The sequence below is a fragment of the Onychostoma macrolepis genome, chromosome 17 (assembly GCF_012432095.1).
Source record: "Onychostoma macrolepis isolate SWU-2019 chromosome 17, ASM1243209v1, whole genome shotgun sequence".
Lineage (NCBI taxonomy): Eukaryota > Metazoa > Chordata > Actinopteri > Cypriniformes > Cyprinidae > Onychostoma > Onychostoma macrolepis.
The window spans coordinates 13,091,680-13,119,549 of NC_081171.1; the positions used below are offsets into that span (position 1 = coordinate 13,091,680).

General features: G+C 36.9%; 1 protein-coding gene across 3 annotated transcripts; it reads left to right on the forward strand.

Annotated features, from left to right (window-relative positions):
* On the forward strand, positions 1–27,870 carry b3gnt2b (UDP-GlcNAc:betaGal beta-1,3-N-acetylglucosaminyltransferase 2b). 3 transcript variants are annotated; one of them, XM_058748700.1, is made up of 4 exons: positions 1–115; positions 334–391; positions 22,247–22,377; positions 24,036–27,870. In XM_058748700.1, exon 4 carries the CDS (start codon positions 24,054–24,056, stop codon positions 25,245–25,247), a length of 1,194 nt encoding a protein of 397 aa, XP_058604683.1. In that variant the 5' UTR covers positions 1–115; positions 334–391; positions 22,247–22,377; positions 24,036–24,053; the 3' UTR covers positions 25,248–27,870. The 3 variants fall into 3 exon arrangements, with proteins under 3 accessions (XP_058604683.1, XP_058604681.1, XP_058604680.1); XM_058748698.1 differs by lacking the exons at positions 1–115; positions 334–391 and adding an exon at positions 12,610–12,706; XM_058748697.1 differs by lacking the exons at positions 1–115; positions 334–391 and adding an exon at positions 12,713–12,857.

Genomic DNA, 27,870 nt, shown 5'->3' on the forward strand with positions numbered 1-27,870 from the left:
GGCTGCACATGGCTGGCCATAGTCAACATCAGAAAGAGAACTCAAGTCGCACGCCGCTATATTATCACCTTCAGACTGCAGCTCACACTCCTGAGAGACCAAAAGCGAGCAAACCGTAAGCAAACTACTGTACAAATGGTAAATTTAAACCAAAATGACCTCAAATGTTACAGTACAGCATAAAAAAAGGATATCTAGTGGTTCTTCCATTACAGAGTATCTGTATCAGTTCACCTGGAAATGCTTAATTACTTTGTACCGTCAGATATCTACCTCTGTGTGATGAACAATATCATTGAGGGAGCACGAATAATCCTTCTCCTCTCCAAACAGAGCCTGAAGTTCACTCGGCTGCAGCCTCTCTGTGCGCAGGATCGCGGTCATGGTCCAGGTGCTTTATTCTTCTGTACAGCACAGCTTGTGTATCCGCTTTCATATAGCTTCAGATAAGTATTGCTCTGCTTCCCTTCACCTCTTGATTTCGTTAGGTCCTCTCATAGGTGAGGGATTGCCACACTACAGTAGGTTAGGATTTCTCACCACACATTCACACATTTAGATGTGCCAATCACAGTTTATCCCTGTGGATAAGCCCCAAAGGGTCATGATGTAGAAGCCCATGTCTGTTCACCATATGTCCCATATATTCCTTAAACCCTGATTTACACCTTCAAATGTGATTTAAAGTGAACCGTCCCATTCCAAACCTTAAATTAGATTTAGAGCTTAACAACAACTTCAATTACAGTGTGGGTCCAGAAATGTGAAAGGGTTTAGCTAAAGGTGTTTGGAGATTTTTTTTATTTTTTTGCAACTATCACAGTAACAGATATTGAACATGATAGCACTATTGGGAACACTTTTCCCATTTTCTTCTCAGTGCAAAATAAATAGAATATAAGTAATACATACAATATTATATCTCATAATTGCAATTTAATAACAATTATGACTCAATTATGACTTTAAGTCTTGCAGTTTATTTTTCACAATTGCAGCTTAATGTCTCTTGTTTAAAGCTTTGTATCTCACAAGTGCAATATTGTTTCGTATGATTGACTTTCTTGCAGTTGTGACATAATATTTTGCAATTGTAAGACTTACAAGACTTAATTTCTCAATTGCGATTTCATATCTTACTATTGCATTTTTATTTCTCAAAATTGCAGTTTCGTGTCTTACAGTTACAATATTATTTTTCACAATTGTGACTTGAAAATCTGACTTCATATCTTGCAACTGTAAGTTTATTTCTCATGATTATGACTTTGTTTCTAACAAATGCGACTTAATTTCTCATAATTGCACTTTTTCTCATAATTGAGGCTTTGCATCTCAATATTTTTACTTTATGCATAATTGTGACTCAATATCTCACAGTGTGACTATTTATTTTTTTTTAAATTGAACTCACAATTACTAGTTTTACTCTGCTGCTTCCGTATAAAACTGTCTGCCTAGTGAATGCATGCGTTTGTGCTGTTAAACTCTGTGAGTATGTGTTCAGGGTTAATCAGTTTACTGTAGAAACCTGTGTTCACACTCTTACAGCTAACATACACCTGACACTTCAATCTGCCAACCCATCTGCTACCACAAATAATAACAAACACATGCACACAGTAACCTAATTACTAGCCTAATTCTGACACCCTACCATTTACTGGATAGACTTACTACAAGGACTTCTATGTAAGGTGTCTTTTCTCTGTAATTCACTCTAAACTGAGATTTCCAGACTGTCAGCAGCTCTGACAAAACACAAAACTTTCTTTACACTGCTAAGGGAATTTGTGGTATATGTATTTGTGGGGCCGAAGATGAATTTCCATATGTGTGGACAATAAGATTTTCTATTCTGTTCTACAGTGATCATGCATTTCTTATTGTCCACAAGGGGGCATTGTTGCTCTTAAGTAGTCACACTGTTGTTGTGATTTGCCAGGTGTAAATGATACAAAGAAAACTGAACCAGAGGAAAATTTTAAGTGTTGTAAGATTTAGAGTTTAATACACCTTGTGAAATGTTGCGTTTCTTTATCTGTCAGTATCGGAAGTTTGCCTCACTTCCAGTCTATCTCATTTGGTCGTTGCCGATGATGAGCAGACTATTTATTGCAGCATTATTCTTAAACACACGTGCACTTCTCGTGAAGTAAACCATGTGATTGTAAGCATTGTAAGACTTCAAGTTCAGTTGTTTCGTTCACCTTCCTTCCTCTTTCTGCACTTCCCTAAATGTGTCAAATCACACTTGCGTCAGTGTGACCTATAATCACAAGTTCCTCACACCAGTGCTCTCATACAAATGTGTGAGAAAGTTTTCCTTTGAAGGTCATGCCATCCAGAGTACATTAGTCAATGATTTGCTAGATGCCTTACTCGAGGTCAGCTATGAATAACGGAAAGTTACAGAATGTGTTGATAGACTTGTGTGGCTAAAAATGTACAGACCCAGAAGAGCACTTCGCAGACACAGTCATTCTGAAGTCTGGTATCATAATGAGGCGACTCCTTCTCCTCCTTAAACATTGCCTGGGTGGAGCGTCACAGTTACGTCACATGTGCTCTTGGACAAGACTGTGATTTTCTTGTTTCAGATCTGGATATGAAAGAGCTCTGTGTTCTGTAAAAGGACAGTTTATGTAAACAAGTCTTGCTCCCACTGTAGCCAAATATGCATGAATGCGTATGTTTAACTTGGAAGTGCGAGTGTGTCAGTGGAGAGTCAAGATCTCGCTCTCTGCTATAAATGTGTGGGGTCAGAAAGCACTGAAAAACACTTTCTGAATCAGCATTTCTGTGTTGTATGCCAGTAAAATTCTTAAAACATGATATATATATATATATATATATATATATATATATATATATATATATATATATATATATATAAAAGTTCCATAATATAATATAACATGTTTTCAGGATTATTTGAATCAAGATATTTTTATAAGCTTATTAACTTTTAATTTAGATAACTAGATTTACTTATATAAACAAATGTATTTTAATTTAGTTTTTCATACATTCATGATTTTTTTTATTGTTTTAAGAAAAACCTTACTAAGCGCTTTGATTTATACTTAAAACAGAGAAGTTTTTATTTTAGATTTTCCATTTTAATTTTAATTGTAGTTTTAGTTTTAGTAGTTACTGTGCTTTGTCATTTTATCATATTTTAGTACTTTAGATTAAACTCATTTCAGTTAGTTGTAAAGGCAACATTTCTATTTTTTGTTTTTAATCTATTTATAATTTATTTCAGCATTATTTTATATACTATTAACAAAGAATGTTTAATAGTTTTACTAAACTGTTCTTATTCCCAGACCTCATTGTTTTTCATTATATTGTAAAGGTTAGACATGTTTCTAACATTATACTCTTTTCTAAGAAAGAAAGCCATATGATTTAGAGTTCTGTTAGGGAAAGTAATAAGTAAAAAAAAAAATTTTTCATTTTCTGAACTATTCATTTAATTCAAGATAAAATCTCTGATTATCATATGCACAATTGCTTGTTTAGAGGATTTAATATTTGTACTGGAAAACAGGACTTTTTTTTTTTTGCATTGAGGGTACTGTAATTTCCCCTGTAGCCACATAAAAGCACACGCTGATCATGCTGCAAGCTTGAGGTTCAACAGAATTCTCCTTCCTGTTCTGTTCAAAACCACATCAAGGAGAGATGTACAAGGAATCTGAACAGAACAGAAACCGAAAGAGGTGTTGAGCCCAGGTATATCTTGAATCGTTCTCTGTCTCACACACTTTCATTTATGTTAAGTTCTTTATCTTTATTTTCTCACTCTTATCTTGTTCCTCTCTCACATACACGGTCATGTCTTCCTACAGATCTCCATCTAAATGTGTACACAAGTCTGTCTCCGGCCTTGTTTTCTGCACAGAAGTGTTTCAGTGTATTTGCACTTTATATTTTCATGAAAATCTCTTCTCATGGTTTGACTTGTGCTGTTGGCAATGAAAAACCGACTTCACATAATTGTGTAATTGTGTTCTGGGGTAATTTTGTCCAGTTACTCTAAGAACACAGGCTTCCTTTATTTTCCGGATTTAATCAGCGCTCTAGATCTCAGAAGGGCCTTCCCTTTTCTCCTCTCTCTCTCCTTGATAATTTCCACGCTGCTTCATTTTCTGAGGTGCATACTGAGAAACAAAAACCAAACTTCTGTTCTCTCTGTGTAATTCTTGTCCATTCCTCTGTGAGTCCGTTGAGAGGAGACTCTGAAGGGAGTTTGCTCTCTGACCTTCAGGTGTGTGTAGTTTAGGCACTGTTGGTTCCATAAATAGTGTCTTGCATTGCTGGCTTACTGGATATCTTGTGTAGCAAGCATATGAGAACAAGTCACGCCTGGTCAAAAACCTGTGAAGAGCTTTCAGCTGGCTGAGAGTGAGATCAAGGCCTGAAGACTTTTGCCTTTTATAGCTGGAGAGAGGAGTCTGACCAAAGTAAACACTGAGTGAACTACTGCGCTCCTTCCTCTTCCTCTCTCTTTGTCTATGGAACATTACGAATCTTCCAGGCCTGTGTTTACATGTCTGCTGGAAGTTAAAAGGGCTTATATTTATGTGATCGCTCTCGTTTTCCAGTATAGAGATCATGTCACGCAGGAGATGAGATGGAAGATGGAAAGCAGAAGGGAGGTGCTGTGTAAAGTTCATTGTTCACCTATAAAAGAAATCCTTTTATTGTCTTATGTTCTTTAGGGATTTGGTGCAGAAATCGCTTTGTTTAGTGTAGACTTGGAATGTTAGGATTCTGGGATGTCCTGTTTATTTATAGGGCAGTCATCAGATCACTTTCCTTCATAAAACATGTGATCTGAATCTTGTAGGCGTGCTCATTATGAAATATTTGAGTAGCTTCCTTTTTTTTGATGACCTAATTTCATAGCTCATGAGACTTAATGTCTTAATGCCTGACTGTTTAATATGTCAACTTGATCTCAGATGTTTCTAATAAATCCTTAAAATCTAGATAAATTAGACAATTATTTACAAAGAAAGAGTAGCGTTACGGAGTAGCTCAGATATTGTCGTCTTGGAGGAATTCAATAAGAAATGTTTGAGTTCATATACTTAGTCTATGACGTGTGATTGAGCAAATGGGTATTTTGGCACATCTAATCACAGTATGTGTCATTAAGTACATTTAAATACAGAGTTGCATTTGAGTCACAGTTTCTATATGCACAAAAAGAATGTTTTTTTTAAAAATATTTGTTTTTGCCTTTTTACTAGGATAGGTAAATATATGACACATGAAGCGAAGTGTGAGAGAGAAAGAGGGGGGTACAGGATCGGGAAACGTCCACGAGCTGGGACTCGAACTCGGGACGCCCGGGGCGGAACGGCGCAATATGTCCAACACAAAATATTTGATACAGATTGGTACGATATCTAGTTTGTATTGCGTTCCTTGCATGTATCTCTGTCTTTCTGCGCATGCACACAACATTGTATACCTGCTAGAAAAAGATGAGCTACAACTGACCCTTCGCAAAAACCCACCCTCCTTAGTTACTGTTGCTATGTCCGACAAGCCATGCCGCTCTCACGCATCATGTTATCATGCAGTAAAAAATACATTGTGGAGCAAAAAGGAATCTGACAACACGCCGATAGACAATACAGAGCAGGAAACAAAGTCTCAACTTTCAAATTTTGTCATTTTTCAAAAGAAATTCAAACAATAAATGCCGTTTTGTGGCTCTTTAATGTGTCTTGACAGATTACTGTAGTGCTTCAGTTCAAGCGGCATGTGAACCAATCGTCTTTTCATATTTACTTAAAGCACGAAATAAACATGAATGAACATCAGAACGTATTTTATTTAAACTCCGGAAAGACACAATTTTCAAGTCCACTGAAGTTAATCTACTGTCCTGTCTGATTTGCTTGTCGGCCAAAATGGCGGATTTGGTGTTATGATTGGTCAGATCACCTGTCAGTCAAGCTCTTTGCCAAGGGTCTCTCTCTCTCTCTCTCTTTCTTTCTCTCTTTTCCGTCACCTACTGTACTGGGGTGTGTAACATCAGGGCTATTTGTGAAGGGTCAATTGTGTCAAATGGTTAAAAATCGGACTGCTGTGATTACAGTTGGTCTAGTTTATATATGAAAATTATTAATTAATGGTTTAGTTCAAGTAATAAAGAAACATTATGTATGTAAACGCACTTTAATGTTGAGATATCTTCTGTAATTCTAGAGAAAACACAAGTGAGCTTATTGTGAGAAACGATAAATAAAAGTTTCCTCTGCATCTAATCTCATTACTAAAGAGTTAAGTTAGTGAAACAACTACAATTAGATGAAATGAGAAATGAAGAAATAAAGGGCCAGACCAGACCTAGGATGATATAAAGATGCAATTCCAGATGTTTTCCAAATGTTTATCAGCGTGAAGATGAAGTTCTGATGTTTTAGGTTGGTTTTGTGAAGGCACATCCTTCATGTACAGGTGACTGTTCCCCTTGAGAACAGCTGGTCCTCTGTGTCAGAGAGAACTGAGAACGCCCACTTGGATTCAATGACTGGGCTGAAAGACAAGCTCTTTTTTTTACTCCATAGTCAGCAGTATAGAGAACCAGCAGATCTGGTGGTTTGATGTTACAAAAGACAATGAAGTACTGACCTTGATTCAGAGCGAGGTCATATCCTAAATTAACAATAAAGAATTGCAAAAGCAGAACGGCATGGATGCTGGTGGTAGCCAGTTCAATTACAAGTCAAGGTGAACTTCAGATCACCTGATCTATTGTGCTTTTTGGCAATGTCAGGTTCCTGCAGGTAGGTGGTTCCACAGATAGTGAATTGTAATTGGCTTTGCATAAGAGGCATCTGCTACATGGCAAGATGCTCAAACTAAATTACAGAGATGGGAGATATTTCATCTCTATATGTTGATGTCTTGATGCCACATTAGAATATAACTGGCTCTTTGATTCAGTAGTTCCCATCTCTTAATCTGATTTTTTTCTGCTCTTCTTCTGACTGATCTTTTAATCTCCCTCTTTGGTGCCACAATACTGTGGTTGTTATGTTGCCATGGCAACAGAAACAGTGAGATATATGTGCTGGGAGCACTGCATTATTGATTAGTGATAATGAGTTAAAGGTGTGGCAGAATGTGTAGAAGGACTCTGTTGACAAAATGTCTGTAATCTGACCCATACCTTGCTCTGTGAGTGTGTGTTCCTTGTATTCACAACACTGGGGACCAAATATCCCCACAAGCATAGTAATACCTAACATTTTTGGTCTTGTGAAAACATTTTTTGGGGGGGTGGTCCTAGTGAGGAAAAAAGCATACAAATCATATTAAATGATGTCTATGATACAGTGTGTGTGTAATGCCTCTGGGAACTCACAGTGCATGTCTAAAATCATAAACAACATAAAAGGGGTGGGAATCAGTCGTGACCTGGTGATATTAATATATAATATATAATATATATATACACACACACAGAAACATTACCTGTAGGTTGTGACTGACAAGACAATTTCTAATACATATAGGCCTACACTTTAATTTTTAAAAGTTACATTTAAAAAAAAAAGAAATTTATAGAAATTAAGTTTTATTCAGCAAGGATGCATTAAATTAATCAAATGTGACAGTAAACTTTCTATTCATCTCAGAAAAATGTATCACAACGACCACCAAAATATTGAGCAGCACAACTGTTCTCAACATTGATAAGAATAATAAAAAAAATTGTTGTTTGAGCACCAAATCAGTATATTAAAATTATTTCTGAAGGATCATGTGACACTGAAGTCTGGAGTGAAAATTCAGCTTTGCATCACAGAAATAAATTACTGTACATTTTAGAATATATTGAAATGTAAAACAGTTATAACTGTTTCTACTGTATTTTGATCAAATAAAGAAACCTTAAAAGAGACCTATGCCCCTTTTTACAAGATGTAATATAAGTCTCAGGTGTCCCCAAAATGTGTCTGACGTTTCAACTCAAAATACCCCACAGATCATTTGTTATATCATTTTGAAAATGCATGTTTTGAGTGGAAGCAGAAACACGCTGTTTTCATGCATGTCGGTTGTATCACTTAAACATGGAAAAAGTCATGATTTTCATGATATGTATCCTTTAAGAGACTTTTTTTCAAAAACAAAAATGTTGTTGACCCCAAACGTTTGAACATAATATATGAACAGCCCACATAAACTAACTTTGCAACTTATAGCAAAACCTCAAATCCACAATCCTCACTTTGCACGCAGGCGACATGCTGTATGACTACAGACAGCCTAGATTATTCGTTTTATATGTCATGAAGAAATTAAGTCTAATAGTCTGCTTAATGTCTATTAAAAAGACAGCCCTCAGGGGGACACAGAGCTAATGGTCTCAAATGGAAAACAGTAGTCTGTCTTTTGCTCTGTGTATCTGCGTGTTGGATTTGTATGCATGGGCAGCTTTACATGCTTCAAGCACTCATGAAAAACATGTGACAAGAACAACAACAAACCTCTTCACACTTCTGAGGTGACAGAAGGTCTCTCTTTGCGTTCATCTTGGAACAATGCGACATCATTTCAAAGCAGTAATGAGGTGACAATGGGGTTTTCTTTGAAAATCCTCAAGGAGGGGCCTTGTGTACAGAATATACTCTCATGAGTCCCTCGTTCCGTTTCCGTGGTTCTTTCTCCCCTGGTGATGATAATGCTCTCTTCCTTACCATCTCTATGGTTACAGAGTTCCATAGAACCGAAAACATTTCGAATTCTACTGTACTGAGAACTTGTAAGCAAGCAAAATAAACAGTGCAGAGCTTCATAGTACTTAATGTCCTTTGAGCAGAGCTGGCCACAAGACCACAGAACAAAGCACATGTTGTTCTTCTCAGCATGTCTTGGTGGATTAACATCTTAATGTCAGTCATCTTAACCTTGCGCACTGTATAATCTGTAATAATGCAGAAGTGGATCATGAAGCAAAATACAGAATAAGTACTATAATAACATTTTAACATGTCAAGAATTGTCTTTTTTGTGTTAACATGCACGCAAGCTTTGAAAACACATGAGGGGTATTCCCTTTTAAACCACTCTGGAGTTCCACAGAAATCAGACCAAACCCCACACCTGATCAGTTTTGACTTACTTGAGCGGTATGATGATCTGTTTAGAAATTCAGTCAAGACTGAATTAATTTACAACACACAAGTGAAATTTTCAGAATTATAGCTATTAGCCTAATTGTCATTTTTTCTTTGTCCTGGGAGCTCCAGATAGATACTCTCAGCCAAAATCAGTGAATAAGCATGACAATATTTACTGTTAATGCTTGATTTTAGGTTTGAGTTTCTGCTTAAGGAAAGGTTAAGTAATCCTTGTTATCTGTACATTCTGTATCTGGTGACAATAGCTTATTCTAGACAGTTTTTTTTTTAATTATTATTATTAGGAAGTGTAACTGATTCAAGATGTGTTTTTATGACTCCATTGGTTCAGAAACTTCTGTTTTTATTGTATATTTCTCTAAAACCAACAGCTTCTCTACTCCTCCTTCTCACTATAGTGCACCTACACACAAACTTCTACATATACATATATGGCCTGGTCTGATATTTTTTCAGGGGAAAAGGCACTTTTGTTTTTCCTATCAGTTTGCTGTTTTTTTTTAACCTGAATTTTGTTGAGGGTCATTAATCTCAGAGTGAGTGGACAAAGACAATGGTTCTTATGAAAAAATTAAAAGTGTAGACTGTTTATTAATTACAATATCATGTGATTTGCGATGACAGCTTTATTGTAAAGGAAATGGTCAGATAACACACAGACTGCATAGACATGACGTAGAAACTGAAGGTTATTGTGATAAACTGTTGTTTACACCGCTCCAGGAAAGCATTTCCTTTTTTTTTATGTATTGTAGGGTATATTTGATACTCAGAAGGTCTACTAAATGTCAACAGTGTTATTATAAAGAGAGCAGTAGAGGCTTGACATTTTACTTATTTGACACACTGAGTTTTCTACATTTTATTTAATCTATAATGTTGCCACAACATTTGAGTTTCCAAACAACAGGATGTTTGTCCACACACACACACACACACACACACACACACACACACACACACACACACACACACTCTTTGAGCATATCCTTTCACATGACCTCACATACTTGAATATCTGCATGTGGATCATATTCCCAAACTGTCTATTAAAGATATTAATCTGAAGCGCTGAACACTATCTTAAGAATCCAAACTTTTAGACTTTGTTTCTTTGGTGGAACACAAAAGAAGATATTTTGAAAAAGAATGTTACAACTGTTTCTGTCCTTACAATTAAAGTCAACACTGGATCCCACAGACTTTCATTGTAAATGTAATCCATTAGACAGAAATGTCTTATCCTAAAACAAAATAATCTTCTAAATGATACATCGTCCACATGAAAAACAACATGTTTAGTCCAGAAGCCTTAATTTGTGCATCAGAAAACAGGCTCTAAGAATAAACTCAATGAGATTAGAGCTGTGGGCATTGTGAGGGTCTGTTACAAATCGCAAGGTCTGAAATGCTCTCTAACCCTCTCTAACTAATCTAATCACACTAACACAGTGCTCTTGATATCATTATTTTATCACCTGTTGATTAGAAATCCAGTTTCTCTCATCTGCCAAAGCAATGCAGTATTATCTGTTTTAATCTTATCTCCATTTTCTTGCATATGGAGTGATCTGTGTGAGTGATTTGAGCAAAATGTGAACTAGGTCTTTTTCTAGATCACTAATGTGGATGTTTTTGAGTCTGTGATCCCTGTCTGACCCGTGCGCATACCAAATGCTATAATTTGTTCAGTCTTTGCATAACTATGGCTCTAGAGTTGCTGCTACCATGGCTGGCATGCAAACCAGCCTGAAATGACCCAGCAGACATGACTGACAGATGTTAGGAGGCTTTCCTAGAGTCCATATGTGTGTCTGTATATGAAGGCCTATTTTAAATCAGAGGGGTAAAAGAGAGCTTGGTCTTCAGTCTTCATTTCACGTTCGTACAGAGTAGCATCCAAATCAAAATCTGATTTGAACCTGAAAGTTTTAGAATTTTGAGAAATTTTAGTAAAACAAAAATAAGAAATGTTGTAGATTCTGCACTATTTCTGGGTCACTAATTAACTAAGTACATCTGTGACATTGATCATGTGATTTACAGATGATCAGATGTTCTTACTGTCTGGATCATCTCAAATCAAGCTTGAGAGCATGATGATCAGGTTTTGTGCAAACTTGTGGAGTTCATGCAGCTCAAATAACGCAAACCAGTTAAGACATTCTGATATTCATGTTTTTTTTAAACTATTCTTTCAGATTGTTTTCTTCTTATATACACTGTATTTTTTTATGTTTATGAAAGAAGTCTCTTATGCTCACCAAAGCGGCATTTATTTGATCAAAAAGATAGTAATCAATGTTAAAATCTGTTTCGCTACTTAATATTATACTTCATATACTTAATACCATACTGACTGGAATAGTATTTTGTAATAATAATAATATATATATAATACAAAAATAGATGTGAAAGAATGTAGATAGGTCTGGTTTGCTGTCCATACAGGACTGTCTTGAATTGAAAACTCAGCGTGCTGAAAAAAAGTTGGGGTGGAGCAGGAATGCCACAAGATTTATTGTAAGGAATGAGGTAAGAGCTGTTTATACTTCCTCAGCATTGCGATTGGTGGATTCATATGAACATGCTCCTCCTGAAACCTCTGTAAGCAGGGTTACATCTACAGTTGTGTGTGAAGTCACAGGCAAAGCCTCACCTGTCAATTCAGATGAAAACAAAACAGAACATAACATAACCAAAAAGGACATATGATCTCTCTCAGCTCACACCTTTCAAATACAGATACCCATTGTTCCTGATGAGATGACATACAGGACAAACTTTCTTTTTAATGTTAATATGAACCAATGGACAGAGACTTTTTAGACAGTGGAGTGCAACAGGAAGCACTTTGTCTGTGCTGAGAAAACAATGGAAACTGACATTCATTCAAAAATCAGGCCTATGACTTATTTCCTCCTGTGACAGACCACTAAGAGTCATGCATCTGACCACACTTCAGTCAGTTTGGCAAAGGAAATCCAGCAGAAACCTGTGAGTTTCAACACTTCCCTGGTGAAAAACTAGTTCACTGGTCTTCCTGGCTGGTTTTAGGTGGGTTTTGCTGGTCCAAGTCATTTGCTGCTCTTTAAACCTCCATAGGCCTATAGCCAGCTGGTAAGTGATTTACTGGACTAGATAGAAACCTAGGCTATATTTAACAGCATTATACTGTTCCTCCTCGAATGAACGTTTAGAATGAGCTCAAGTATTATATGTATAATTAAAATTTACATTTTATACTAGAATTCGCCAAAATGACCCTAAAAACCAATGTATACCCAAAATAAATCAACCAGTGGAAGTACAAGGAATTGTCAGAAGTCTTCCAGGTACCGTTAAAGCAAACACTAGGCAATCAGTTTTCATTCCAGTGACGAAGGAAACACTGTAAACAAAGTGAATGTATGGTAAATAGTGCAGTAAATAAGGAGGGTTTATACCCCGCCCTGGGAGGAGTGGATGCATCATAAGCAGATCTGGAGACAGGCAGGATGTGAACACGCTCTTGCAGCTGGAGCTGAAAGGTAATAATGACTTTGACAAAGATAAAGGCAGAAGTTTGGTATTAGATCAGTTCGGTTCTAGTCGGTGTCCGCCGAGTTTTGATAGCAAGGAGTCCGCTTTAACTTTCATGTTTTGTGGCGAGGAGAGCGACACGGAGTCGTCTGCGTGCGGGTGAGTTTTGACGTTAGCAGGTCCGCTAAAACACTCCTTTTTATTTGCTTTACAGTTTTGTTTAAATAAAGGTGTAAACGGGTTCTCTTTACAAATGCTGTTTCGGGGAAAGTTAATGTGTCTGGTGGGTGTTTTTTCGGCATTTTACCGGTCAGAAGTAAAGTTGGTTTGGTTGTTAGTTAGTATCTCTTCGGCGGCGTCACCTGGGTGAGAGAGGTACAGTCACAGAATTAAAACTGTAAACAGCTTCGGGAAATACACGCAACTGGTAGGCTGGTTCAGAGAAATAACTAGGCTGCTCCAAAACTGCCATATAGTTCGCGTTGGAAGCTCTGTGTGTGTGTGTGTGTCTGTGTGTCTGTCTAGGGTGTACAATATCCATGTTAGATTTTATTAGGAAAGGTTGGTGTGAATAGTAGATTGATATTAACGGATATCAGCTGTTCCCCATTTTCAGTTTCACATTCTGTAATATGAATGAATCCTCATTGGGTTGTATTTGTGGTCTTTGTCATCATGTTTTGACCTGCCTGATCATGTCTGTACAAGGGGTGCATTTACTTTGAGACTTGGATTTTACTTTGAATTCATAGTATGAACAGGAACATTCTTCTCATTTATAAAGTGTATCACTTACTGTCGTAATTATCTCAAGTGAAGTTATTAACGTAATCTCGGGAGGAGTACGCCCATCTAATCTTGCAATCAATATCTAAGGATAAAAGACAGCCTCTTACCACTTCCGTCGTTAGCTCTTTCTGCATCCCTCCTCCTCCCCATCTCCTCCTTTATGCATATTTATTTAATTTATCCTTCTGTCTATAGGGGGGTTATCAGGGCTCCAGTAGAATGTTCTCTCTGAGCCCTCCATTGCGGACATCAAGCCAAATCTGTTTACCGTTAATGCTAAGATTATATGGGCACACAAACTTATGAATTGACTTTTAACCAAGCACATTGCACAGTTTATGGTGTGTGCCTTGTTGTTTGCATGTAGTTTGATTTTGATTCCTGCACACAGTCAGGTTGAAAGGGAAGCGAAATGTTAGTTAAATTAAAACAATAGTTTTAGGGAATCAAATGACAGCTGTTCAGTTAAAATGCATTAAATGACCTTTAAACTCTTCCAGTTCCAGCTCTCCATGAATCCAGCCTAAACAAGAATTCATAATGTAACTTAAGATTTTTCCTCTCAGTTACAGGTTCCTTATTCCCCTAAGCTTTATTTGTTGTTACAGTTGTAAGTTAGAAATGATATTAAGTGTTTGCTTTCATCAGTGATTCTTTGTAACCTAAATGTATTCAGACTGTTCCCTGAAGGGGCTGAAAGTACAGAGGAAGATTAGATCAGTGGCCACTTCCAGGAATGTTTCTTAAGACCTGTTTGATTCTGAATGCCCATTCTCAGAGAACGAGAAAGACATCCTGGAAAAAAGAAAGCCATCCTTATGGATTAGCATGAGTAACCATATACTAGGAAGTATCAGTAATGACCAGTCATGAAAATGTGTTTTTCATTTTTATGATTGTTATGGTGACACTTTTGCTTGGCGTTGGGTGAGCATGCCATACCAGAAAACTAATGTGAAACTTTGTGCGCTAATGTCTTCAGATAATTAAATTCCAGTTAAGTGCAATATTTGCAGAGCCAATCTGTTCTATAAACTATAATGTGAATGTGATTTTTCTCAAATGTTGTGAATTATTTATGCATCCACGTTTTTTTAGTGCGTGTTACTGGAAGAGCACAATTTGGATTTTGACCCATTCTGACTACCACGGTCAAGATCGCCTGTAGATTTGCATTGTAATATTACGTTGTGTTTTCAGAAACATTGGTAATTTATTATTAATAATGTACCAGTGTTATTTTTCTCCTCATTTGTCAAAAATGTTTTAATCATTTGACCTCCCCAAGTACTCATGTTCGTTATAATGATCTTTTGAGTACTCGAAAGGAAACATTGACAAAAACTATTATTATTCATAGTAGTACAAAAAAGCTGTAATGTTATCTAATAGTTTTCACACTCATATGTCCTGTTTAGTGATCACAGAAGCTCTGAGTAAAAGCCTCTTAAGTGATGTTTAAGCAGACAGAATTTACATTTTTTTGGGGAACTATCCGTTGAATTGCATGACACTTGGACCTTGAGAAAGACGGCAAATGTTGCTTTAACCTTATTACTGGTAACTAGGGGTGGGCGATATGGCAAAAAAATCAGATCACAATTTTTTTTTTTTTAGAAATCACTATTTCACGATTTTATCACGATTCTATGTCATGTTGGTTTTACTATTTTTTTTGTGTGAGTGCAGCCAAAATAATTTCCCTATTATAAAGACCAAGCCTTTCAAGGTAACAAAATATAAATCAGAATGGTGGATATTTAGGCCAAAGTGGACGAAGATAAAATCTTTGTCATTATTTTATTCCTCTGTGCGTTTTTTTTGTTTTAACATTAAAGACTAAAACTTCTGTCATCTGTCTGTCGATTCTGTCATAGTGTTTTATACAGTGGGGCAAAAAAGTATTTAGTCAGCCACCAATTGTGCAAGTTCTCCCACTTAAAAAGATGAGAGGCCTGTAATTTTCATCATAGGTATACCTCAACTATGAGAGACAAAATGAGAAAAAAAAATCCAGAAAATCACATTGTAGGATTTTTCAAGAATTTATTTGCAAATTATGGTGGAAAATAAGTATTTGGTCAATAACAAAATTTCATCTCAATACTTTGTTATATACCCTTTGTTGGCAATGACAGAGGTCAAACGTTTTCTGTAAGTCTTCACAAGGTTTTCACACACTGTTGCTGGTATTTTGGCCCATTCCTCCATGCAGATCTCCTCTAGAGCAGTAATGTTTTGGGGCTGTCGCTGGGCAACACGGACTTTCAACTCCCTCCAAAGATTTTCGATGGGGTTGAGATCTGGAGACTGGCTAGGCCACTCCAGGACCTTGAAATGCTTCTTCTGAAGCCACTCCTTCGTTGCCGGGCGGTGTGTTTGGGATCATTGTCATGCTGAAAGACCCAGCCATGTTTCATCTTCAATGCCCTTGCTGATGGAAGGAGGTTTTCACTCAAAATCTCACGATACATGGCCCCATTCATTCTTTCGTTTACACGGATCAGTCGTCCTGGTCCCTTTGCAGAAAATCCTCTTCTGGATCATCCAAATGCTCTCTAGCAAACTTTAGACGGGCCCGGACATGTACTGGCTTAAGCAGGATTTGAGTCCCTGGCGGCGCAGTGTGTTACTGATGGTAGCCTTTGTTACTTTGATCCCAGCTCTCTGCAGGTCATTCACTAGGTCCCCCCGTGTGGTTCTGGGATTTTTGCTCACAGTTCTTGTGATCATTTTGACCCCACGGGGTGAGATCTTGCGTGGAGCCCCAGATCGAGGGAGATTATCAGTGGTCTTGTATGTCTTCCATTTTCTAATAATTGCTCCCACAGTTGATTTCTTCACACCAAGCTGCTTACCTATTGCAGATTCAGTCTTCCCAGCCTGGTGCAGGTCTACAATTTTGTTTCTGGTGTCCTTTGACAGCTCTTTGGTCTTGGCCATGGTGGAGTTTGGAGTTGGACTGTTTGAGGTTGTGGACAGGTCTCTTTTATACTGATAACGAGTTCAAACAGATGCCATTAATACAGGTAACGAGTGGAGGACAGAGGAGCCTCTTAAAGAAGAAGTTACAGGTCTGTGAGAGCCAGAAATCTTGCTTGTTTGTAGGTGACCAAATACTTATTTTACCGAGGAATTTACCAATTAATTCTTTAAAAATCCTACAATGTGATTTTTCTGGATTTTTTTTTTCTCATTTTGTCTCTCATAGTTGAGGTACACCTATGATGAAAATTACAGGCCTCTCTCATCTTTTTAAGTGGGAGAACTTGCACAATTGGTGGCTGACTAAATACTTTTTTGCCCCACTGTATTTATACCATCATTTACTAACTCAAAATTAGTTTTAAACCTGAATGAGTTTTTCTTCTGCTGAACATAAATGCTAATTTGAAGAATGTGGGTAACCAAACAGTTGCTGGTCCACAGTGATTTCCATAGTATTTTTTTCCTTCTATCAAATTCAGTGTGGACCAGCAACTGATTGGTTACCCACATTCTTCAAAATATCTTCTTGTATAGAAAATATCTTTCTATATTCAGCACAAGAAAGAAATTAAAGTGAGTAAAATGTGAGTGAGTAAATAATGACAAATTTTATTTTAGGGTGAACTATCCCTTTAATGACAGTCAGCAGCATGTTAAGTTAACACCTGCACGCATCTAATATACAGGCACGCATCCATTTGTCTGCAAAAAGCACACGTCAGACCAGCGCGTGAATGAAACGTTTAACATTTTTATCGTCCACGATCAAAAATCATCATATTGCACACCCCTACTAGTAACCATATACAGCCTGTCCTTCCTTCCTAACAAACGGTTTTAACTGTGGAGTCAGAATGAGTTTCATTTCTGCCTGGGTTTCACTAGCGTGTAGAATTTTAGCCTGATTACAGAGAGATTACATGCTCTTAGGGAATGTAGCCTACAGTCTTCTTCAAGTATGTGCTTGAGTTTAGCACAACCCCCAGATTAGGTTTTTTAGCTTGTGGCAGTACATTTGGCTTGGAAAAATTTAAGTACAGTTTCTTGCATCAATGATTTCCTTTTGTATTTTAAATGTGGTTTAGATTTTAGCACTCCAAAACATTTTAGAAGTAATGAAGGAGCACATGTTTTCTATTCCTGTACTTCTCAAGTCATCGTGCATGAGCAGGAGACCAGGTAGTGCACAGTGTGAGTCAGTGGGTTTTTTGACTAGGGTAAATCCCTTGGCGTTAGACTCATTATACATTTCCATAATGACTTTCAATATAAGCTTGTGCCCCCAAGGTGTTAGTCTCGTTTTACCCATTTAAACGCAAGCATTTTTAAAGGGTTACTCCACCTCCAAAATGAAAATTTTGTCAGTAATCACTTACCCCCATGTCGTTCCAAACCTGTAAAAGCTTTGTTCATCTTCGGAACACAATTTAAGATACGGTAAGATACGATGCGGAGGAGACAAATTTTTGAATAAAGTCATTATTTTTGTTTTCTTTGCATACAAAAAATACTTTTCTTGGCCTTGACAGTGTTATTTACTTGGCAGTCAGTGGGACAGTCACAAGCCTCCTGGTTTTCATCCAAAATATCTTAAATTGTGTTCCGAAGACGAAAGAAGCTTTTAAGGGTTTGGAACGACATGGGGGTAAGTGATTAATGACAATTTTCATTTTGGGGTGGAGTAACCCTTTGAAGTAACCTACAGAATGTGTTAAGGTTTAGAGGCTTGTCTTTTGAGGAAAAACCTGCAGTCAGTCAGTTTCTTACAGGGGTTGGGGGGCTTCCTGCATGTAGCGGCATTCCTCAGAAGTGTCCTTTAAGATCTCTCACACTCTTTCATGTCACTGTTTTGGTCACTTGTGTTCCATTTAGCCGCCACATGGGAAAACTCCACCCAACTCCACCCCAGATAATTAGTTTCAGTGATCGAGAATTCACCCTCTTCCAGGAAATCTACTCAGTGCCTGAAGAGACTTCAGATACATTATACTATTAAAAGGGAGATGATAGGCTGGTAATGGACTTTTTTTTTTTTTTTTTTTCTTCACATTGCCAAGCTGTATATGTAAAATAAGCATAAATAATTTTTTGTTCACATTTCTTCCTTCACAAATACACTACCATTCAAAAGTTAAAAGCATTCAATTGATCAAGTGTCTGTGTCTGTGAAACTGAAAAAAAAAAAAAAAAAACTTTTCACAAAAATACTTTGTAAACCATCTGTTTTCAACATTGATAATACTAAGAAATGTTTCCTGAGCAGCAAATCAGCATGTTAAAATTATTTCTGAAGGATCATGTGACACTGAAGTGTGAAGACTGGTAATGACTGCTTACAATTCAGCTTTGCCATCTCAGGAATAAATTACATTTTAAAATATATTAAAATAGAGAACAGTTATTTGAAATTGCAAATATTTCACAATATTACTGTGTTTTTGATCGAATAAATACAGTCTTTAGCAGCATGATAGTCATCTTTTAAAAACAATTCCTCACTGAACCCAAACTTTTGAATGGTATAGCCTAATGCTTAGTCATTTGGACCTGTTTTTTAATGTCATTGTTTTCTGTACATCTTTTTGAGTCAGTGTGTTGGTGATCATGTTTTGAGGGTGTTTAACCTATACAGAAATGAGTTTGTGACCTTTTTTGAGATGATTTCATTCAGATAAATGTCTTTCAGTCCCCATGCACCTATGCGCAGGTAGTTCATCACAGAGTGGCTGGCTTGCTTTTTGTTTAACCCCAAACATTATTATTCATCTCTTACAACAGAAGTGGACTGGAAGTCACACAGAAATTATCATCTAGTGAGTGGGTGTATAGAAAGTGCTTTTAATCTTAACTGGAGCTATATATAGTGTGCTCTGTTCTCATTCATGCATGCAGGCAGGCACACGTGTTACTTATTGGTTCTGCCTTTTGGTTTCTTGTTCATATTTTCATGTAGATTTGATTCATATTTATATAGATATGATTCATATTTAGATTCATACAGATTTGTTGACTAATTTGTTGACTGGTTGGTCACACGTATATTTATTGGGTATGCCAGCAGTGCATAATTAGCTGCATTTTGTATTTAGCATAGTTTGGTTGGCAAAATAAATAGACGTTTTAGGTTTTAAAAGTGTTGGTAAGCACAATGCATCCCATCAAACTTTGAGATTTTTCTACAAATTCATCTGAAATTTGACAAATTGGTCAGACGCGTGACACCCGTTCATCCTCAAAAGCCATTAACCAAACTATGCAATGTTAAAGAAAATATGACTACGTTAGATACAGGTTCAAATGCATTGAGGGTAAACATGGTTCGAGCATAAACAATTAATCATTGAGCACTGAGAACAGGAAACTATTGAAACTCGAGACATTTACAAAACAAAATAAATTTTCCTATTCAGCATGTCATCTGTACAGTTTTACATATTGTTGGACTTATGATTGTAAGGATTTTCTGTTTAGTTTTGTACAGCGTGCACCTTTTCTGTGTGTTGTCTTGGGTCATTAAATGTTGAACCATATGTCATTGTAGGGTTACCAGTTAAGTGTTTTAATGGCAGTTTTTCGTAATGAGTGAATTAAATGCTTAAATTTGGATTCTCTTTTTTTTTTTAAAAAACTTGCCAAATCAAGAGAATAAGTCTGGCATCAGTACAGAAATGGCTTCATATCTCATATAAATTGAGTAAAGACAGGAAAGCTAATGTAATACCCATAGTTCCATCTCTGAAATTGTGAAAACAACCATTACATGCACACCTGTAACCTCAACTCAGTTGAATTCTGTATGAATGCATTTTTGAATGCAAGTTGTGATGTTGATTAGCAGCTATAGTGAACTCTGCTCTGCTTTGCATTTTGCCTAAAGACAGCACAACGGAGTCTTCCTTGTTTTGACTTGTTCTGGACATGTCGAGGAGCATGTAAATTCTCATGTCATTTACATTCACCTTTTCTCACGTGTAAAAAAATAAATGAATTCAAAATCCATCCTGCCTGCTGATAGCTGTGCAAAAATACAAATAAATATTCTTTACACACAAATGCATCTACAGCAGTAGCACAAAATATCTACCACCGCATGCTGTATAATCCTTTTTTTTTTTTTTTTTTGGGCATTGCCTAGTTGCTATGGTTTCTGCTTTGGATTTTGAAGTTCCTTTTCTGACCAACAGCAAGATGATTAACCAACAAGTTGCTTGGTTTTACAAACCAGGAAAGTTCTTTCACAACCATAGATGAGCTAGATTGTTAAAGTGAACGGATAATTCAGTTAAACTGTTTTTGTTTTTTTTTAATACTTTTTTTTTGACATATTTTCTGTTTTAGTACACACAAATAGAGAATGTAAACCAAAATATCTACAAGGAGACACTCACATTCACAGAGAAAAAAGACAAAAAGATTACATTAATAAAATAAAAAAAAACAACAATTAACAACAACAGTTACATGAGGTATTATAAGAAATCAAGAACCGCATGGTACAGATAGAAGTTGAAGTGCACTTTGGAAGTCTAGCTATTGATTGTTTGAAGTATATAACAATCCCATTTCCTCCAATATTTTCCCCCTTTGTTCTTCTTTAACTGGCGAGAGAAGGTTATTTTTTCCATCATGCATATTTGACTGACAATTCTTAGAAGAAGATCCATATAGGGAGGACTTCTCTTGTGGCAACATTTAGTTGCTGCTTTCTTACATGCAACTAAAAACATCTCTTCAAGAGATAATTATCACACTTATTCAAACCCTCTGGAGTGACCCCTACAAACATAATGTCAAATGACACCTCTATGTTAAAGCCTGTTACCCTAGATATTAATTGTCCCGCCCTTCCCCAAAAAGACTGAATATGTAGACATAACTAAAAACCGTGGGCAGAGTCAGAACCATTTGTAAAGTGCTAGTGAAAGGATCAGTGTGAGTCTTAGTCTGTTGATGTGAGGTGGAGAGAGATTCAGTTCATTGTTTACACAGCAAATGTACTGTTAATTATTAATAAGAGACTTCACCTCCTGGGGACTCTTTAGCTACTTGGTGCACTTACGATCAGAGAGAAGAGGAGCAAATGCACTAAATGTCTGGATTGTAGTCATCAGTACCCTCAAAAGTACTTTATGCCCTGGACGTGGCTTTGAAATGTTTATAACGTTTAGACATTGTTTGTTGTTCATTTGTAGTTTACGACAATTACTTTTTTTTTTTTTTTTTTTTCAGCAAAATGTTGAGATATTGTTAATGTTATATCATAAAATAATTTGCATGTGTGTGTGTGTGTATATATATTGTGATGAAAAAACTATTTGTGTGTGTATATATATATATATTACACACACAATGAAATAAATAGGATTTTTTATTTGTCAACGGTTATGTTCTTATGAAAAAATCATAAGCATATTATATTAAATGTGTGCTTTTAGTAGTTCCATTTCAATTTGTTACTTGTTGGTGATTTGCATTGTGGATATGAAGGACATTTGGGTGGAGTCACAGTGGAAGTGGGTGTGAAGGGAAGAGAGTTCTTTGCTAATAATCTCAGAAAACCAGACTTTCAGTCACTCAAAGATAAAAGTGGTGTTTTTCTGCTAGTCATTTCAAGCAAGGCTAACAAATAACTGAGCTCAGACCACCTGGACTAATCCTCAAGTGTGAACAGACTCTGTTTATTCTGTTTCAGGCTCTTATGTTCCCTCAGACCTTCCATGTGTCCATTATTATAGCAGCAGCAAAACATGTTTGTTTTTCTTTCTCCCTAGATCTGGATTTCCTCACCACATCATTCCTGTTTCTGTGATTCGCTCTGTTAGTGTGTCAGGATGGGCTAAAAACAATTGCTAGCACCTGCGCACCATACACCTGGACCCTCCACAGTCTCTCCTGTGCACAGGTACACATGGCCCGGAGTAATTATTTCAGCTGAGAAAAAAACATTCTTATTGTATCATTTGTTGTATACAATGTTTAGTCATAATTCACTAAAATACCTTTTTAAATGGTTCATAATTTAATTCAGGAATATTGGACATTATGCATTTTTCAAGTCAAAACATAAAGATAATGCCATTTCTTGTTGGAAATCAACAACTCCCTGTCATTGACTGGCTCATATGAAGCCAGCTGGCCCATGACACCACTCTAAATTTAGTCCTTTATGTCGTACCTGCAACGCTAGACTACCTCTAAACTCGCATTCAGCTCTGTTCCATAGGAAATACTAAGCCTTATACTGGTATCCCTTAGAGAGTTACAGCGAAGGGTGTGGGTTATACAAAGAATAAGACGGGAGTGAGTGGAAAGTGGGCTACGATAGAGCAGAAAGAGAATGGAAAAGTAAGCTGAACTGAAGAATGTGGAGTTGAATAAATGAGAGAAACCATGTGCAACAGAGCAGAGGGGTTGCTGGGAGACAAAAGCAACGAAACAAGAGAAAGAGGGAGGAGATGGTGAAAGAGAAGCCACAGATGGATGAGAAAATGACATGTTCAGGTTAAATAAAAAAAGTAATATTAGTCTTCAATAAGTGTGAATTGTCCGAAATGAAACATTTCTCATATTGTTGGAATCTGAAATGGCAAAATTATTCCAAGTCATCCCAAATAAAGTGTTCATGCAATTGTGAGTTAACTCTCATATAGAGTTAAACATAGAGGTTCACATGGTTTAATTTTAGCATGCCGGTCTAAAATTAAAACGGCCAAGCTTGAAATGGGGCCAAGTCCTTCAAGTAACTGATGTCTTTGTGTCCACCGCTAGTTTGTCTTCTCGACTTACAATGTCTTAAGTAGTCATCTGTGATTGATATTTGCACTTACTATTAGCAAACACTAGTTGCCAACGCATGAACAAACAAACTCTGAAACATTGCACATTTTATCATCAAACAGGATTTGCTTTATTGTTATCTGTGTGACATTCATTTTTTGGGTATGTGGTTAAGTAGAAACCTTTAGCTGAAAACTGTCAGCTAAACAGTTCTAGTGAGAGATATTTGAAGAATCTATCCTTGGAAGTGGAAACTGTTTGGATGAATTACATTTGAATGTGTTTAGAGAAATGTAGATTTTTTTTTTTCTTCCATATTAACAAACATGTTAAAAAAAATAATTAAAACTAGCTTTGCAGTTATCAGATATTATCTTGTGAAGTGCTGTTAGTCAATCACATCATTAGTGTGCTAGTATTTCCTTTATTTGGTACTAAAACTGTCAAGCAGCACACTATTTGAAATCTTTGTAGCATTTATAAATGTTTTTACTGTCACTTTTGATCAATTATCATTAGAATTAAGCATGCTTGCTGAATAAAAGTAATTAAAAAATGCATATGCCACAAATACAGTCAGTATCAATACAATGACAGCATCTAATTGGGAACTAAGCCATCTGTATTCAGCTCTATCTGTAATTTGTGAACTAAAAAATCACACATTGGCTCATAAAAGTTTAGGAACCAATGGCTTCCTAGTTATTATATAGTCCCTCACATGTTCTTATAATTCATGTCTTCTTACCGTGTTTTTTTTTTTTTTTTGTCTCTGCTGTTTAGGTGGTGAGTCTCGACACCATGCAGGGACCTCGGAGGAAGGTGAAGCTCATGGTGATGATGACAATGGTGTTCATCTTCATCGTGGTGGAGGTCTCTCGCAATGCTGGGAAGGGCGACGGCAACAAAAATAAGCAGATGGTTCCCACGAAGCGTTTCTGGGCAAAAGATCTCCCCAGTGTCGGCCACTGGAATCGCCGGCAGCAACAGCTGAACTACATCAACAATCGCAACCTAGAAAAACTCAACTTAACAATTGATAAGCTTCCAGACTGGCTAAACGACACAGTCAGTCTGGACTCCTGTGAGCCGGACTTCAGGATGACCACCCAAGTCAAGGATTACAACTCGCTACCTGATCGCTTCAAGGACTTTCTGCTTTACATGCGCTGCAGGTCCTATCCCATCGTGGTGGATCAGCCAAACATATGCAAAGACCCACCATTTCTCCTCCTAGCTATTAAATCTTTAGTCCCACACTTTGATCGACGTCAGGCCATCCGTGAGTCTTGGGGAAAAGCTGGCCGCCTTGCAAACAGAACGGTTGTTACGGTGTTTCTTCTTGGAAATGCAGCCACTGAGGACCACTTTCCTGATCTCTCAAAGATGCTTCTCCATGAGAGCGCCATACATGGAGATATTCTTCAATGGGACTATAGGGACACCTTCTTCAACCTCACCATCAAGGAAGTGCTTTTCCTGGAATGGCTGAACACCCGCTGTCCTGGAGTCAGTTACGTCTTCAAGGGCGATGACGATGTTTTTGTTAACACCATCCGCATTATAGACTATCTAAGCAATCTTTCTCATGCCAAAGCCAAGGAACTGTTTGTAGGAGATGTGATTACCAACGCTGGTCCACACCGGGACAAAAAGGTCAAGTATTTTATCCCCGAAAGCATGTTCGTTGGAACGTACCCTGCTTATGCGGGTGGGGGTGGTTATTTGTTCTCGGGACAGCTGGTCCCGAAACTTCACAACGTCTCGAGGTTGGTGCCTCTCTACCCCATTGATGATGTCTACACAGGTATGTGCCTTAAGAAACTGGGCCTTGCTCCTGAGAAGCACAAAGGCTTCAGGACCTTTGATATCGAGGAGAAATATCGCAGTAATGCCTGTGCCTATAAGAGCCTGATGCTGGTCCATCCCAGAAGTCCTCAACATATGATTAAAATCTGGGCCTGGCTGAATGACCCAGCCTTGAACTGTCAGTGAACTGCTGATCCAGGTTTTTGGCTGCTTTAAAGGGATAGTTCAGCCAAAAATGCTAATTCTGTCATCATTTACACACCCTCATGACATGATTGACTTTTGTTTGTTTGACCAGAAAAACACTGTGATTTTATTATTTTTATTTTTTTTCAATGGGATCCCGTTTTTTTTTTTTGGTCCCCATTGGCTTTCATTATATGGACATTTTTGGTTTTTTGTAGTTTGGAACAACATGAGATTTGAGTAAATGATGACCAAATTGTCATTTTTGGCTGAACTAGCTCTTTAACATTTTACCATTGTTCTAATGTGATTTTATTTAGCATCTTTATGTACTTCATTTCATATCAAAGGTCGGAAGCGATGATGAGCTCTTTAGATGTGCATACATTTCAAATGTAGCTCTAAATTGCTACCCATATAGTATTCCTATTGCTGGACTTTTTGGGTCAACAAATTCTGCTGATAATGTTACAAGTATTTATACAGTGCTCTGTGGTTGTGAGATCAGCGGTGCTGAGGATTGTGGGAAATGTAGTTCAGCTGGTCTGAACATGGCACAGACTATACATAGCACACCTGAGCATATATGTTGATCATGTTGATAAAATATGCTCTCTCTTTCTGTAGGAGAATTCTGTTGCATTATGCTAAAGTGAACAGACATGTTTGAACACTCTATGCAGCCATCACAAACCTAATCCATACTTGCTGCTCTAGTTCTCTCTAACGGGTAGGAACATATTGCCTTCCTGTTTATATTATATATCATATTGCCACAGCCCATGCTCGTTTGGATTAATGAGGAGTTGGCTCATTTTAGATCGCTATTTGTGGTGACAGCAGTTTTGGCTACCAACTAAATATAGATTGCCTACCCAAACCTCTACATGTGTGCTTTTGACTTCATGCATTAATGGCGGCTCTTTTCCTTCTAGATTATTTATTCTTTTTCAGGACCAGACAATCAGTTGCAAGTCATAAAGCTTTGTATTAACAGATTAGCCAAAACCAGGTCATTGCGTCAAAGAAATGTTTAAAATGTACAAAATCAATAACTCCTTTGCTGAAAAACCAGATGATATGCTTGCTCCCCTCTCAGATCTGAGTCTCAGGATGTTTTTCGAGAGTTTTGGTCAAGCTTGCAAATCAGAGATAAAAAAGTTCAGAGCTATGGGTTTCATTTTCCATTTAAAATGCAGGGATTCCACAATTTACCTTCTTGACTAAATGAATGAAACTGCAGCCAGTTTTCCAGACCTAAATTAAGCCTGTCGCTGTTGTGATCATGCTGTCGTTGTTTTTTCCCCTTCTATAAAGAGGCCAGGAAACCGGGGTCTCAGCTGGATGACTTAATTACTGAATTTTACACAGTGGCCCTCAACTATGTTACAGTGACCCCTGCTGGTCTGCATTTGTTTTTCTTTTTCTTTTTTCTTTTTTTAATAAACACTGGACCTTTTTTCAAATTTGTCTTAAGCTTGATTGAATATTTAAGTCATGTCTATGGCCTGCCAGTCAACTAGAAATATATTTTTTCTGTGACTGTTCAGACACTGTTCTCCTGTTAAAGACACTTAGGCCTAGTAATTTCCTTGGGTGGGCTGACTATATCCGCTCCATAAATATTATGTTACTCATTCTGCCTCATTGGTTGCTTGCTGAAATCAAGCTTGTCATGTAGTGTTTATGTAGCGTCACGATTTGTAGTGTTTAATATTACGTTGTCCATCCAGCTATGAGGAATGAGGGCTAAGGGTGTGTGATTTGTATCGTCTGTCTGCTAATAGCAAGACAAGCACACCGTTTAACAGCCTGATGTAGTGTTTGGTGGGAGGAACAAAGTGTTTACATGAGTTCATGAACAGTACAAAAAGCTTGTATTTATAAACTACGATATATTTTTTTTTTCCCATGACAAAGGTAGATTATGCAAGTTTTTATACACTGGTATTTACTGTAATCCTGTGAGTTCTCAAACTCTTCAGGCCGTTGTTGTTGCTCTTGCATCTGTGCATAGCATTGAAGAAAACAAACTCTTGTCTTACGTTATTCACAACTGTGTTTATGTATTAGAAATTCTTTTTAAAAGCGATTTAGTTTCTTTTGTTATTGCCTTTTTAAAATAATTCTTTATTTCATCATAAGATATTTGAATGTTAATATGATGCCTTAAATGTGGCTTTAGTTGTGCATGTGTATATTTGTGTATTTATGTTGATGTGTGTGTGTATGAATAGGCTGAGGAGCATCATCATGAAAATCCAGTTCTAAAAATGAAATTGTTGCTCATGATGAAATCATGATTATGTTTGTATTTAAAAAATAAATAATAATAATTCTATATGGAATTTTTGAAAATTCCCACAAAATTATTTTTTTTCCCACAAATATTTTTAGAGCAGTCAAATGACTTTTTTTGCCACATTTATATGGTGATTATTTTCTGTCAACGCCTCTTACCAAAAAACACATTGTGAACTACACAAACTTTATTACCAAAATGTGCCTGTTAATTCTGATTGTTAATCGTTGTCTGTCTTTTGTAATTGAATATATGCACATTTATTTTGTCATGTTTCTGCCTATTTTGAATTTGATTATTGTAATAAATGGAATAAACTGA

Excerpts from the sequence above, each read along its gene's own strand:
- b3gnt2b (XM_058748700.1), top strand. The coding sequence starts at position 24,054 with ATGCAGGGACCTCGGAGGAAGGTGAAGCTCATGGTGATGATGACAATG.